The sequence below is a fragment of the Perognathus longimembris genome, chromosome 28 (assembly GCF_023159225.1).
Source record: "Perognathus longimembris pacificus isolate PPM17 chromosome 28, ASM2315922v1, whole genome shotgun sequence".
Taxonomy (NCBI): Eukaryota; Metazoa; Chordata; class Mammalia; order Rodentia; family Heteromyidae; genus Perognathus; species Perognathus longimembris.
In genome coordinates this window covers 33130510-33146491 of record NC_063188.1, presented here as the reverse complement: position 1 = coordinate 33146491, position 15982 = coordinate 33130510, and the positions used below count along the sequence as shown (strand labels likewise).

The 15982-nt window shown below is 43.2% G+C and overlaps 1 protein-coding gene across 1 annotated transcript; it reads right to left on the bottom strand.

The window, feature by feature from the left end:
- On the bottom strand, window positions 1-14017 carry Irs4 (insulin receptor substrate 4). The gene is made up of 3 exons (XM_048336795.1): window positions 12319-14017; window positions 10186-12282; window positions 1-170 (listed from the first exon to the last, which is right to left on the bottom strand). Exons 1-3 carry the CDS (start codon window positions 14015-14017, stop codon window positions 166-168), a joined length of 3801 nt encoding a protein of 1266 aa, XP_048192752.1. The 3' UTR covers window positions 1-165.
- Between the last annotated feature and the right edge of the window lie 1965 nt (window positions 14018-15982).

The window sequence follows — 15982 nt, the reverse complement described above, 5'->3', positions numbered from 1 at the left end:
GCAGGATCATTCAGCTGCCAGAGTCCACTTGTTGACTTGTAGAAACTGAGGTTGCTTTCTTCAGAAGCCGTTGAATTCTCTTCCTTTTAGGCAGATCTGGAGTTGACAAAGATCAAATTCTATCGTGTCACTTTTCTTCTACAGCATGTTTCAGTGGCAATGTAATCACTCTACAAAGAAAGATGATAACACAACAGTTTCAGAATTTTAGTAGGAGAAGCTACCCCGTTGGTCCTGTTCTAAAACAAAACAAAACAAAGTAAAATCCAACCAGACGTTTTTTGAGATACATATTGAGACTGCCTCTAATAACCAGATGTGGAACATTAACTCTGCTGGCTGTCTGAAGACAAAAAACACAAGCTGGCAAAAACACAGGGAAGTTCCTCTTTTTTGCTCCCTAGGCTTTCACTCTGACATTCCTAGTGGTAACGGAATCACTTTGCACATGCGCACACAGCTGTAAGTTCTCACAGCCGAGCCTGAAAGTGAGCCCTTAGGTGGACAAACATGTGCTTCTTTCTCCACATGCACTCTCCAGGTTTGGCAGCGCAAATCAAAGGATTTAAGCATGACCTTGTTAAGTCTTCTGACACAATCACCAAATTTCTTCTAAAGGGAAAAACAAATCATATCTGCAAAGAGTTGACGAAAATTTCCATCTGTGTGCCCAAATTGGGTATAGCATTACTCTCTTAGCTTTGGGGTTTTTTTTTTTTTAGAGGTTGAATCATGGAGAGCAGAGCTCGCCCAGTGGTAGGGATCAAGTGCATAGAGCTGCTAAAGCAAAGGACTGGGAGAAAAGTCCAGCGAAATGATTATGGGATGTAAGTGTTTCTTTAGCATTGAGCCACAATAAAGTACTGCATTTTCTTTTATTTTTATTATTTTCAGTCCTGGAGCTTGAACGCAGGGCCGAGGCACTGTCTCTGGCTTCTTTTACTCAAGACTAGCACTCTACCACTTGAGCCACAGTGCCACTCCCGGCTTTTTCTGTGTATGTGGTACTGAGGAATTGAAGCCTGGGCTTTGTGCATGCTAGGCAAGCACTCTACCACTAAGCCACATTCCCAGCCTAAGTATTGCATATTCTATTTCATTCAAGACAAGCTAAGGCATCCTCTACAGTAGGCTTCAAGGAAAAGACCTTGACTTTTAGTTTAATCTAAAGATACATATTTTATCTATTCAACCTTTTATCAGATATTTTGATGACTATAAAATTTGAAGGTAGAGGAAACATGGAAGGCCTCCACTCTCTTCACTGTGACCCTTCTCTCATACTAAAACATTTTAAAAATAAGTATGCTAGATCAGTAAAGACAAAGTCTTCTATGAGCATTGAGCATAAGGAACTTAAAATTTAATGTATCTTTGGCAGTTTATCTCATAGATAAATTATGAGATGTATATATTAGCAGCTCATTTATTTGCAGCAAAATTGGGCTTGACAATAATTACAGAAATTTGAATATAGACTTTTATAACAACAATCTATGGAAACAAAAACTTGAGGCCAGAAAAATATCTCACCTAGTTTACTTTTTGGGGGGTTTGGGGGGGCAGTCCTGGGGCTTGGACTCAGGGCCTGAGCACTGTCCCTGGCTTCCTATTGCTCAAGGCTAGCACTCTACCACTTGAGCCACAGCGCCACCTCTGGCCTTTTCTATATAGGTGGTATTGAGGAATTGAACCCAGGGCTTCATGTATATGAGGCAAGGACTCTTGCCACTAGGCCATATTCCCAGCCCTAGTTTACTATTTTGTAATATAAAAACATCTTCAGATATTCATAGATAGCAGCCTGCATGTAATGTCAAGAGGATTTCTTATTTATATTATACACTCCATTTCATATTTTTTTCAGAAATACATAAAGCTCCAAGAACTACCTCTATGACTTTCAATTATGTCTGAAATTAGGGGCATTTGTTGCTCTTTTTTTTAATGACAGAGACTCTATTAACATTTTTATGCATATTTCCATTGCTTACCTATAATAGCCTACATTAGTATTGGATAAATTCTTGATAACTTACAAAGACCTGGCATTGTGCAATTGTAAGTTTACAAAATGTTTATCAATTTCTGATTAGCTATTAATGCTTTCCAAAACAGGTTAATCCTAAAATAATTTAAGTTGCTTTGGAAATGCATTATGGGAACTTGAGCCACAGATTTATCTTTATAATCCTGTTTTACTTAGGCCAATATTAAAATGAGTTTACATTCCCTGAACACATTCCAAAGAACAAACGGAAGTACCTCAGAAACTTGCAAGGTGGCAAAGGAAAGTAATTTGGGATTTAAAACTATTGTAAACAATCTATTCCTTAGATTCATTCCCTCTTAAGTTTTTATATTATTTCATCTCCAGAAAAGTAAATGGTGATATTTGTAATAATGGGTTCTGCTTTTGGTATATTATTCCCATTTGATACTGACTTGCTATAAACAATTAACTTATTGTGTATCCTTCTTGTTATAAAAGGTGAATCTCACTATTAATGGATGGTATGATCTTCAAGAATTTTTTATGGATAAATGAGAAATTTTTTAATGAACACCAAAGGGTCAAAATGTTTCTCTTTTGCTTCCTCCAAAGTCTGACAGCTATCATTGTCTTCTAAAAATTTTTTTCTATTTCAATTTGTATAACGATGTGAACCTGAATATTAATCTTTAATAAACAAAGAAGTTATACATGATTTTAATAGCCTTAGAAATTTGTATGGCAAACCAAAACCAATATCTGCAGGATGTTACAGACCCCTTGATATGACTCATGAAGATGGCTCTATTACATCTTGAAATCCAAAAATTCATAGTTATTCTGATCAAAGAAAGGTGAAATTGTAACAATATATATTGCCACTCTATCATTCTTTTCAAAAAATATTTCCTGGTCTTGTCTTCCTTATCTTTTCAAGTCCAAGTTTCCTAGAACTCAAGAAAGTTTTGTTTGTTTTAGCTGGGTGCCAGTAGCTCATGCCTGTAATCCTAACAACTCAAGAGACTGAGCTCTGACAATAATGATTTGAACCAGCTACGTCAGGAAACTCCATGAGATTCTCAAATTAACCAGCAAAAAGCTCGAAGTAAAGCTGTGGCTTAAGTGGTACAGTGCTAGCCTTGAGCAAAAGCCCAGGGACTGCATCCAGGTCTTGAGTTCAAGCCCCAGGACTGGCGCGTGAGTGCACGCACACACACACACACACACACACACACACACACACACACACACAGTATTCTTTCAAGTGGAATTGAAATGCCTTACTCTGTTCATGAGTGACATGCTATTTGTCCTTGTAATCAACTGGTGATGACAAAGGCAAGACAAGGAAGTAAATCACAGAAGATAAGCATGCAAAATGAAATGAAAGGAAATGGAAGAACATAGCCCAAAGATGAATATACAATAATGCAATGCTATTTAGAACCAGCATTGCCTTTATATATGAGTTTTCTTTACTAAGAACAACTGTTACTCCTTTCTGTGCCTTAAGAATGTATGGGGGGACTGGGAATATAGCCTAGTGGCAAGAGTGCTTGCCTCGTATACATGAAGCCCTGAGTTCGAGTCCTTGGCACCACATAAATGGAAAAAGCAGGAAGTAGTATGGTGGTTCAAGTGGTAGAATGCTAGCCTTGAGCAAAAAAGAAGCCAGGGAAAGTGCTCAGGCCCTGAGTTCAAGCCCCAGGACTGGCAAAAAAAAAAAAAAAGAATGTATGGGGGATGATTCTATAAGGCTTCATAATTATGAAGCACTGTTCCTTAATGGTAAAATTCAGTAATAACTGTCACTAGCCTTTACAATGCCAATTATATTATCTCTTTCTGTGATCCTGTGATAAAATACAGCTTTGCCCACTGTAACTGCAGTTTTATGTCAGAATAGCCCGAAGAATATGAAAGGGGAATAGAGGACACTTGTAAACCTCCACATTCTCAAAGGTAGACTGAGTTGTTTCACACCTGCCCTTCACTAGCAGGCACTATGCTTGCTCATTCCAGTGATTATTTGGATACAAGCTGTTTGGGAATCAGCCAAATGATTTTTATCCTATGTCAGTGTCTCTTCTACCTCCCAGCACACAGTTGGGCCACTTTACTCTGCTGTCTAGTCACTGCTCACTTAAAGAATGTAAGTTTCTAGAATTTTAATATAGGCAGTCTTCAATTTACTACAACTAACCATCATATATGCAAGATATAGCTGAAGTTTCAGCATAGTATTCTAGGGAAATAGATCTTCTTTCCATTCAAGAATTATAATGTTCCTAGATTCAAGAGAATAGGATAGTTGGAGGGTAGGATAGCAATAGATAGGAAACTGTGGGAAAAGTAGCAGCCACAATAAGGACTCATTCAACAGTGAGGGAATCCTGAGGGGTGGTATGGCTTCAAGGCTGGAGCCATAACATCATAAAACCTGAGTGAAGAGTTTAATTCCTGTTAAGATCTTCAAAGGTAAAGTAGATGCACATGTGAGTGATGAATTTACAGATAGAGACTTTATTGACATTCTGTCTCAAGTCTATAAACAGAAAATTAGGCATCATAAAGAAGCCAATTATGTAAATTATGAGAACTCGCTAAAATGATGGCAATTTGTGGGGAACCGGATATTCTGTATATAAAGGTGTGGCTGGCAGCAAATATTGTGGTCAATCCGACCATGAAAACAATTTTAAATACTGGCCTGGCAGCCTCTGTATCAACAACCGACTGTAAATCGAATGGGCAATACAGACTTGGAAGTGCACAACAAGGTTCCCTTCAAGGAAGGCAATTCCTGTAAGCTAACCTCAAGTGGGCTGTGAACTGGGCATCAGGCATATGAGGGAAGTATGTTTCCTATGGGTCCTGCAGGATTCCTAGGATGGCTCTGACCTGTTTAGCTAGAGACCAGGAAAAGACATGTTTTCCCAAAACTAAGGTCTGGCAAAGGGCACCTGAGGGTAAAAGTCACAGTATACCAATGCAATTTTAACCAATAAGGACATTAGGAAAAAAATAGCAACCACTATCACATTTCACTAAATAAATATTTTAAGTAAATGGTTTACATTATAGAAGAAATCAATTTCTCAACAAGAAATTGAAAGCTCACCTCTGAAAGAAGGCAAATCTCAAAAAGCTATATATGTCAACATTAAGAAAGGATACTTTAAAGTTCCTTTTGCAGGCGTGTTGAACCTACATTTCTAAAGATGGAAATATGACACCTACAGCTGCATACTGGATATCAATGCAGAATGGCTACAGAACATTTTTTGCATACAAATGGCAAGTAATTCATCTTATTGATTTTATCAATAGTTTCAAATTTTTCAGCCTGATACTTGTGCTGCAAAATAAGTGGTGGTGTAATGTATCCATTTCATTATTCTAAAAAGTCGGTTTTTTTGTAATGTCTCATTTTCACTTAGGACCAAGTAATGTTTGCCCACTAAATGAACCTCAACCATCTAAGAGCCTGGGAGCATCTCTTAGACAAAACATACTGCAGGCTTTAATTAAGTATTTCACAAAAGCTATTTTCTAATACTGCCAATAAAATGTCTAGGCTATTTTTACATAGTCTGACTATCATAAAAAGGTGCTAAACAAAATGAATTCCACTTTAAACAAGGAATTTATGACCTAAGGACAAGATTTGAGTTTCAAGGCTTCTAAAATCAACTTGCCTGCCTGTCAAAAGCAAGTGTACCTTTAGAACAAATGAATAGCATCTATTTCTATACTAATTTTTCCTTCCTACCTCTATGACTTTATCCTGTTTGGCTCACTGTGATGATGATTTAGATTAAAACACCAGATTTCATGCAAATAGAAAGAAGAAATCGAATGAAAAAACTTCTTGCAATCACTAGAAATGTCTATGGATTATTTAAAAAACCACAAAAATCAGTTAAGGAAATGACCACTAATGGGGATCTACTGAAAGCATCCTCAATGCACTTTTTTTCAGGGTTTCTGTAGGATTTAAACAGATACACATGCTATTTGTGGTTGGAAGTTAAAGATGACTTAACTCCTCAGCAGATCATATGTAAAACATTCAGATCCAGCACAGGTCAAATTCTTAAAATACATAAACAGTCAAATTTAATGAAAATTACTTAAACCCTGGCAGATGGTACAGTTGTAATAGTGAATAATTTATAACAGATTTTGCTACTATCAAGTTCAACTAAATGTAATTCTTCCAAAAAATGCTTATATAATAATTTTACACCAATATGAAGATAACAGATTGTACACCAAAGGGAAATGCGTGCTACGTTGGATTTGAAATCAGTTTCATGAGTTAGGTTTGCAGTTCTGCCACTTACCTTTTTGATGAAGGGAGAATTCTTACCATCAGCTTCACTTTCAATACTTACCATTCCACCAGTAAAATAATCACTGTGAATATGCTTTGAAAACTAAAAAGAAATCTGCAACTGGAAAGCATTCTCTCCATCAACAAATTGACAATTTAACAATAATTCATTTAAAATCATGTACAGTTTTTTTCCTTGCTGCTCCCAACAGTGGCCAGCCAGCCACATTTTTCTTTCTTTTTTTTTTAAGAAAGCTTAGTATGTTTCCAAAACAGCTCCCTGCTAGTGACTACAAAGTATTTTGGTTCATGTATGACAATTAGGGACAGGAAAAGAAAGCAAGACATCCTGTTTGAGTGTTTTTAATTTTCTTTTTTCTCCCCCTCTTCTTTTGCATGTGGAATTTTCTGGTGTGCTTAACTATAGTTCTGGATCTTATTCAAAATAAATGTTTTGCAAGTCTGAAATTTTTATCCTGGAAACATTATCTTTAAAATAGAATGAAAGAAAATGAATGATCGCCAGCAACTTTAGCCAACTTTAACTAAATGAGGGTCTCTTTAATTGTTAAAGGTCAAATACCTTATTATTTGAAATGACTAACTAAATTTGAGGGGTTAACTGTTACCTAAAATAAGTGACCAACAATGGTGGCTAGAAAATCTCTGCTGTGTGGAAATTTTGTTTATAATAAATAAGTTCAATACAATAAAAATAATTTGCTGTCAACACCTCTACTTTATAACAATGAAATGTGGCAGCAGTATACTCAGGAGAAGCTTCAGCTTCCTACAGGGTGAGAGCTGTGCCTAAGATTACAAAAGCTTATTACATTTTTGTTTTGCTTTTTAGTACTGACTACTATCATAATGTAACTAGCTTGTAACAATTGCCATATACCTCTAGAGCTGACATTTCCATCATCTTCTTTTGAATGAAAAAAAGAGAAATTTTCACCTCAAGTAATTTCAACCTATCTATTCTGCACCAAATAAAAGGTTTTTTTAAGCAAAAAGTAATTTGCTATGAGTTAGACAAAACCAAATAAAATCTATAACCTCCTGCTAAAGGTGTTTTTTTAAAACATGAAGACTTTATTTTCCATACAATGCTTCAAAATATTTCATTAATTGAAATTAATGCCTGTTATATTTCATAGTATATCTTTCTAATTGACTTGAATACACACCTATAAAATACTCATATGCAGTTTGACTACCTGAATAAAAGCTGTATCACTGACTTACAATTAGAAACACATTTCAGCTATAAATATCCCCAACCTTATATGGTATTTTATATGAACAGTAACACTTGTAGTCAAATAATTTTAGTTTAGTTTTTTATTTCTAAATGCACTATATACAAAATAATTCATGTGTTTGCTATGTGACAGGTACCAGTCTAAGCACTACATAAATGAACATCATGTTTTGGAATACATAACTCTTAGCACTGTGCTTTTGTTCCTCTATAAGAATCTCTTTTTTTTTATCTTAACAGGATCATTTCATTTTTAAAATACTAAATAGGAAAATGAAGAGACAGAAGCAGAAATGGGTGAAAGTTATTCTATAACTTTGTAATTTAAAATGACCAGATTCCTTTAGCCTGCTCTTAACAGGCAACATTTTGTTGTATGAATTCACATTTCCTGTAATGGTTATGTCATCATCATACTCTTTCCCTCCAGTGCCATTCCCTTCATATATCTCAGCAAACTGGGTGCATGAATCACTCTTAGCACCAAATATTCTGCAAGAAACCAAGTCAGTTTAAATGGTCGAAATTTCACTTCAATATCAATCCTGACGCAATAAAAATATATTGTAAAGTGTTTTCACATTCATTCTGTGATTTCAACATAAACACCTGTCTTGCTGTAAGGTATAACCTCCTAGCTGTAGTCAACCAGTGAAATAAGGAATTTCTTCACTAAGCAATGCATTTGGATAATATTAAATCTCCAAAGACGTACACATTTATAAACCAGTATTGTGTACTAATATACTGTAATATACCACCGGACCTGTATAATCCTTAGGAAGTCATTGTTTAAAGAACAGTAAGATTTCACCATTTTAAATCCTGGCTTCAATAAGAGTTAGAGTATTGGAAAGTGTCAGTAAATTTCTGTGAAAATGCTTTGTTTCAAGGAACCAGGGAATCATAATCAACAATATAATGTGCAATTTTACAAAGTTGTAAATGGTGTCTTCAGTTAAACTACAACATAGCATAAGACCAGTTTCCAAGTGTACTTTGAAGAATAAAATAAACCTGTTCTTGAAAAGCTGATTATGAACAAAGTTCTTGAGGATGTAATTATACATTCTAAATGTGGTTATATAGTAGTGGGGTGTGTGTGTGTGTGTGTGTGTGTGTGTGTGTGTTTGTGTGTGTGTTGGGGAGGAGGCTTACAATTTAAAGGGTTTGTGAATTAAATTCTTAAGCAACCCAAAGCATCCTTTTGTTGTTTTAATGATCACTCTTTTAGTGTGTCTATGCTGAAAATGTGAGGTTTTGTATGGCCAATTTTCTATAGTAAGGGGAGAAAGGGGGGAGGGGGCTACACCTGCCCTAAATAGGGAGCTTGTTAGGTGACTGTTGTGATCAGTCCCCAACTTGTTCTGCCTGATCAAGCACAGTGGGCAGAGATCCATTCACAAAAGCATTCCACAAAACAAGCAAAGCAAAAATCTTCTCTAAACTGACTACTGGAATGAAAACTGCTGGGGTCCATCCCTCCTCCTCACTAGGGAAGAAGCAGATTCTTGTAAAGAAGCAAAGGGATTACGAGGACATAGCTCAAGACAACATTGTGCAATTTAGTATACAGTGGATTCACTCGAAATTTTGTTTCTAAGTCCAACAGCTCTTACTCTTCCTTTACTTCTTCCTGTGGAAAATTAGTCCCTTCAAAAACCTCCCTCCCATTGTTGCAGGGTAAGCTGCCCCTGGGGTCATGTCTTCTCCCAACCTCTTTAACTTGTTTTTCTTAAAGAGTTTCCAATTAGATATTTTAAATGCCTTTAAAACCTTTGAAACAATATTCATATCCATTATCAAGCTATCACCACACCACCTTTAGAAAGGATGGGTGGGAGATTTAAGAAGAAAATGAGGCACAGTGTCAGAGAAAAGGAACACACAAAGTTTCTCACAATCCTGTGTAAAAACCAAAAAATCAACACAAAAATACATTCCACAGCCAAATACTTTCTTCTAAAATCACCTGTGGCTTGGGATTATTTATGTTTTACTTCTCTCCCCTTCTACCACCATTCACTCTGGCAATGGAGAGTGAACTTTCAAGGTAAACCACAGAACACCAGCCCAACAATGACTGCTTTTCCCCCCTGAAAAGTAATGTTATTAGTTTATTGTTACTATTTAATATATATATATTCTGTGTTCTTAAGTCAATTTCTGCACTTACATATAGACATTTTTAGAAAAGCAACTTTTATCTGTGGGTTTGCAAGTCTACAGTGTCTTGCTTTGCATTCTCATTAGTGATGGGGAAGGAAGTTTGAAAGCATCCTTACAGTATATGTCCTTTATTTTCTTTATTTTTAATTACTCTTAAGAACTTGGAACCAAAGGTTAAATGATAACCGGTTCTGTCCACATTAAGTTATGGCTAGATAAGAGCTCTGATTTTTTTTTTTTTTTTGGCAAAGATCAAATGACATCGTGAGGATAATTAAAACTGAATTCTACCCTATATGGCAAATAATACCAATTAACCAGATGCTATCGCCCTTATCCCCAACACTGTGCACAGCAGCGCATCAATGCACTCATTAAGCAATGTCAATTAACTTTAGGGAAATTAATTCTAAAATTACCAACCTTTTTTCGGAGAGTCGAATTGATTGTGGTCGCGTCTGGCATAGTCCATTCGCATGTAAGTGGCTTCGTCGTCATCATGGTCGTGGTCCTCAGAATCGGCCCTCTGCGGGGGTCTCGGCACCCGCCCAAGGTGAGGCGAGGGTGGCGGTGGTGGTGGCGGTGGTGGAGCCGCAGCAGCCGCAGCTCCACCAGCCACGTTCTCACCTCCGGCCATATCAGCAACTGGGTTTGGGGCGCCAGGATGGGAGCCACGAGCCAGGCTCTGCGCCCGGTTTACCGCCTCGGCCTCAACCACGTTAGCAACAGGTTGGAGCCAGCGGGTGGAGGCGGAGTCAAATCCAGCGGCGGCCTCCAAGCCCTCAGCGGCGGCACCCATGCCCGGGGCCGCAGCGAGCGCGGAGGCCGCTGCTAGAGCTCGGCCCAAGGCTAAAGGGGGCACCGCTGCCAGAGCATCCACGGATGCCGAGGCTGCGGGGAGGTCTCTCTCCAGGTTGTCAGTCGGGAAAGCCGAGACGGAGGCTCTAGCGGCGGCAAAGAAACTTTGCGAGCGACTCTGGGGGCGTTCTCTCTCTTGCACTTCCTCCTGCCGCAGCCTAGCTACAGGTGGTGGCTCAGAGCTTCGGCTAGGAGAGAGAGAAATGTCCATACAGCCCTCAGAAAAGGGATCGACTACGTAGATCCCATCTGTTTCAGCATCATAGCGAATGACACGGTCAGCAAGAGGCACCGGTGGTGTCATTGCTGGATTGAAATTGACTTCAATGTAGTCACCCTCTTCCACATTAGCATTGCTACCTGTAGCACCATCCAGGGAGATGGGGTTGGCACCTGGTATAGCTCTTAAAAGATCTGAGAGACGACTTGCTGGATTTGGAAATGGCACTCCGAGTCGAACATTCAGATAATTAGAAAAGGTTGAGTGTCTGGGACCAGCAATTATGCCCCACGAATTTGGCAGTGCTTGAGCAAAGGGGGCTGGCAAATTCCTATCGCTTTTAGTAAAGTCCATGTTGACGTAGGCACTGGCCCTGTTAGTTTCTCTCAGCTCACGTGTGAACTTTTGTGGTTTGGGCTTGATTTTATTTTCTTTTGACATAAAAGCAAGACGGTTTGGTCTTGTAGCCTTATTTTGAGGAGGTTCATCATCTGAAGGTTTTAAAGATGAGCCCCCATCTCTAGGCTTTGAGAATGACCCTTCAGCTGAAGGCTTTGAAGGTGCATCTCTGGGCCCCTTGTGAGAAGAGGTTTCTTTGTCTAGCCCCTTCCCCAGGTACTTCCCAGGTAGCATTGGGACGTACTCACTGTGGTCACCTTGTCCTGAGGATGAGCTCTGGAAAGGATTTGGCAGAGAGAAGTAGGAGCTCCAACTTTTGGAGGAAGAGCCCCCCTGAGGTTTGCGGGGATTTTTTGGAATTGCACCTGCTCCTGGAGCCATAAACATATAGTCACTGTCACTGTCATTGTCCTTTGAGTCATCCTCCTTATTAGGATCATCAGGTGCTCTTGGAGGACTTGGAGCAGGCGGTGGGCTCACTCTGGGAAACATCATCATGTATCCTCTTGAATCTTCAAAAGGTGATCGAGAGTGGCGCTTTTTTGAAGTAGAGACATTTTGAGGAGCCATTGGCATATAATCGCTGGAACTTGCGAGAGAGGCAGCCACCCCTGGCCTCATTGGAACGTATGGGTCATCTTCATCCTCATCAAAAGCTCTGGGTCTGTAGGGAGCCTGAGCTGCACCTTCTGGGGTCTCCGTGTCTCTCTCTTCCTTGGCTTCTTTGGCCTCTTTGCGTTCTTTTGTGGCCCCTCTGTCAGCACAAAAATAAAGTCGGAATCTTCCCCCAGACTTCCCTTTCCCACCAGTTGCTCCAGCTGGTGGGGGAGGCGGGGGAGGCGGTGGGGGTGGAGGCAGCATTTGTTGTTGCTTGCTTTGGGTTAACTTGCCGAAATAGGACCTTTTCTTGAGAGATTTTCCACGATCATCATCACCTTCAGAGCTTTTTCCACTTCCAGAGCCTTTGCCCCCTCCAGAGTTCTTGCCACCACCTGAACCATGTCCATCTCCCGGTCCCTGGCCACCGCCTGAGCCGTGGCCACCTCCAGATCCCTGGCCGCCGCCTGAACCGTGGCCACCTCCAGGTCCTTGGCTACCGCCGGAGCCATGGCCACCTGCCGTGCCCTGACCATCTCCTGAACACTGGTTTCCTCCGGAGCCCTGGCCACGTCCAGATCCGTGGCCACCACTTGCGCCCTGGCCACTTCCAGAGCCCTGCCTCCCTCCTGAACACTGGTTTCCTCCAGAACTCTGGCTGCTGGAGCCTTGACCACTTGAGCCTTGGCCACCTCCTGAACCCCGACCATTTCCTGAGCCCCAATGATTCATTGGCATGTAGTCACCTTCGCTCCCTTCCTCCTTCTCTTTGCCTCGAGGTTTACCTTTCCCGCCAGAGTTGCCGGAGCCCGAGGCTTCAGCAGCTACATCCCTGGGGGCATCAGGGTGCGGGTCACGTCCCGGGCTGGGTTCTAGGCGGCGAAACAAGCTGGCTGGCACTGAAATCGCCCTCCTGGACCTGCGCGCTCGGGGCAGGTGCTGCCTTCCTCGCCTGGAGGGAGGCGCGGGCTCGCTGGGGGTGTTGAGGCGCCTGGTAAAGAGCATCTCGTCTTCCCCGTCACCAAGGGCCCTGAAATGGCAAAACTGCTCAAAGCGGGACCTTCGGAGCCAGCCTCCGGGCTCCAGCGGCAGCAAGCCCAGGTGCCTCCTAGCGGACAGCAGGGTTAACAGGTGGGCGCCAATACTGATGCTGTAGCTGCGGCAGCGGGCTCGGTATTCATCTGCACACAAAGCTCTCATCTTCGCCAGAAACAGCTCGTGCATGTTCTGGGCCACCACAGAGTCATCCACCTGCATCCACAGCTCCCCTGGACCGATGACGGTGGACCTGCCGACTTCCAAGAAGAAATATTGCTCCGAGTGCCCGCAGCGACGGATGCTCAGCAGCTGGACCACCACGCTAGCCACGTCGGTGTTGAGCCTGACAAACACCACCTCTTCGTCGGTAAGACACAGCCGGAACACGCCGCTCAGCTCTTTTCGGTGCCCCAGCCCCCTGGGTTTCACTACTACCTGCCACACGTCTTTGTAGACCGGTGGCTCGGCCGCCGCTGCCGCAGCCAGCGCGCTCGGCTCTCCCTCAGGCAGCGCGCTGAGCGTGCCGCAGCGGCGGCGCTTGCTCTCGAGGATGAGGCGGCTGAGCAGCAAGTACCAGCTTTCTTGCTCCGACTCGTTTTCCGCTACCATGGCGAAGTATTCGTCTTGGGTGAAAAGGGCAATGAGGTGACGGTACCTGGCATCGGCTCGCTGGCTCACCGAGAAGCACTGGTACAGGGTGATCACGCGCCGCGGCGGGATGAGCGCGGGGACGGCTGTCCCCGAGGCGGCCGCCGCTGCTGCAGCCGCCGCGGCGCGAACACTGTGTCTGAACTTCCTGGCATTTTCGTAGTATTCCAGCCGAGCTGGGGCATCGGCGGTCTCGAGTTTGAGCACGAAGTAACGCCGGTGCCCATGCTTCTGCTTCCGCAGGTAGCCGCGTTTGCAGACTTCGTCCCCGACGGGGAGGTCTTCTTCTTCCGACTCCGAGTCGGACCTGGAACCAGTAGCCGTAGAGAGCCACATGGCTCCCGGACAAGACGACCCGGTCCCAATGAGTGCGGTTGGGGTTCCAGAGGGAAGAAGCGGGGTGGTCGGCACTGCTGCGAGTGCTGCCGCGGTGGCCGCTGCTGCAGCGCTCAGTCTCCTCGTCGCTCGCTCGCGAGTGAAGGAGTAACTCGCCATGGTGATGCACGGTGGTTTTAAGGTGAGCGCGGGAGAGGGGGGGCTCAAGGAAGGGAGGGCTGGGCGAAGAGGCCGTCTACCCCCTTCCGCCCGCCCGCCCCAGCCCCCTTCTGCCTGGGTTGGCGCCCCCGCCCACTTCAGTCTGGGCGCCCGGCAGCGGGCAAAACAACACGTGACCGCCACCTCACGCGGCCACCGCTGCGGACCCAGCTACCAAAGCATTGGAGAGGCCCGAGCGGCCACCAGTAGAGGTGTGCAACGGAGGGGGGTGGGGTGGGCCCGGGGGGCGGGGCCACCTCCTGCTGGGCCGAGACCCTCTGGCTAAATCTCTGGGCCTGTGGTCCGGGGTGGAGGGGGGAATCAGAGGTGACAAGGCCGGGCTCTTTGATGCTGTTCTGCTAAACAGAAGCCTAAGAAAGAGGGAGGGGCTGGAGGAAAAGCCGGTGGGTTGGGGATTTGAGTAGCCCACAATCCGGGCCGGGCGCGGGCAGAACAATCAGGCTCCATTGGCTGGTAGGAGCCAGGGGTGGCAGGAGGGGGCGGAGCTTCAGAGGCAACCGGAGCGGGGCGAGCGAGCGCTGTCGTTGTGTGGTTTGTTTGTTTATTTGGGAAGCGGGAACCAGGTGAAACTGTTGCAAGTCTCTCATTGGTTATAAAAAATAAAAAAACCAACGATGGGAGGGCCCAGCAAGAAATGCGGCTTTGAATTCATTAGTTTAAGACTAGGTGGGGAGGAATGAGGGGCTAGATGGGGGGGGGAGGTAGATTTCCCCCACCCCTCACTTCGCATTATGATTATCCCGCGTTCAGCGGGTAAATAACCCTCCGCGAGTAGCTGTTAATGGTGGTGATAAACGCGTGCAAATCCCAGAGCCACAGTGACCTCTCTGTGGGCGCCCTCTCCTTTTCTCCCTGTTGCTCATACACATTCTTTATTCCTATCGCAGTCTGGCTCATTGCCTCCCACTGCACGCGGCGGGCTGTACTGCTCTGGAAAAAAAAAAAGTGTCAGCCATCCCTGGGAATGTGCTTAACGACCCAGGCCCTCGGACCTGCTTCCCACCACGCTGTCCAGGCTCCCGAGTCCGCTCTACCCCTGACAAAAGCCAGCGACTCTAGCACAGGAATAACCGCGAGGTCTTCAAAAGGAACGCAGTGTGTAAACACAGCGTGTGTGTAGCTCACGAAACCCACTTCGCTAAAGATACTGTTTCTGTGTATTTGCTTAATGATGACTAGGAAAACAAATTGGGGGCCTACAAGGTATACAGCCTTGGGGGAAAAAATTCGGACTCGATTCTTATGGGGGGAAAACCCCCCACAAGTGTTGAACTGCCATAATATTTTTTCTCGTGGGAGATGCTTTGAAAGGTGCCTTTAAAAAGATCTCAAAAGATGAAGTTTCTTTTTCTTGAACGAGATCAAAAAAACTTTTACGAAAACAAAAGCTCCATACCTAGAACAAAGGACCGTATCGAATACATATCCTACTATACTTCATCCTCGCGTCAAGAAAAGAAGGTCTTTGCTACATTTCAGTCTACAAGTTGACATCACAAAAATAATGAACTACTGCTCCCTTGTTTCTGGAAAATCTACTGGAGTGTAAGTGCAACCTCCTGCGCTTGTTCTCTCATGAGCTCGCTTGCTCTTTCTCTCCCTCCCTCTTTCCCTTCCCCTCTGCCTATAAGATTTCAGACTCTTAAGGATGGTGATGGTTAGGAATACATCGAAGTGTCAAAGGAATGGTCACATTTGAGAAAGGAAAGAACGAAACACATGGTATTTCTCTCCTAAAGAATGGAATGTTAGTTAGTTCATTCTTGCCCCAGGGGAGAAAAAGCATAGGGTAATATTTTTAAGACTAACAATGTAGGCAATGTATGCATCACAAAAATAGACCCTGTCTTTTCTCTCTAAACCATCCCTATTCGGTGTTAAAAAAAGAAAAAAAATATTTAAGTT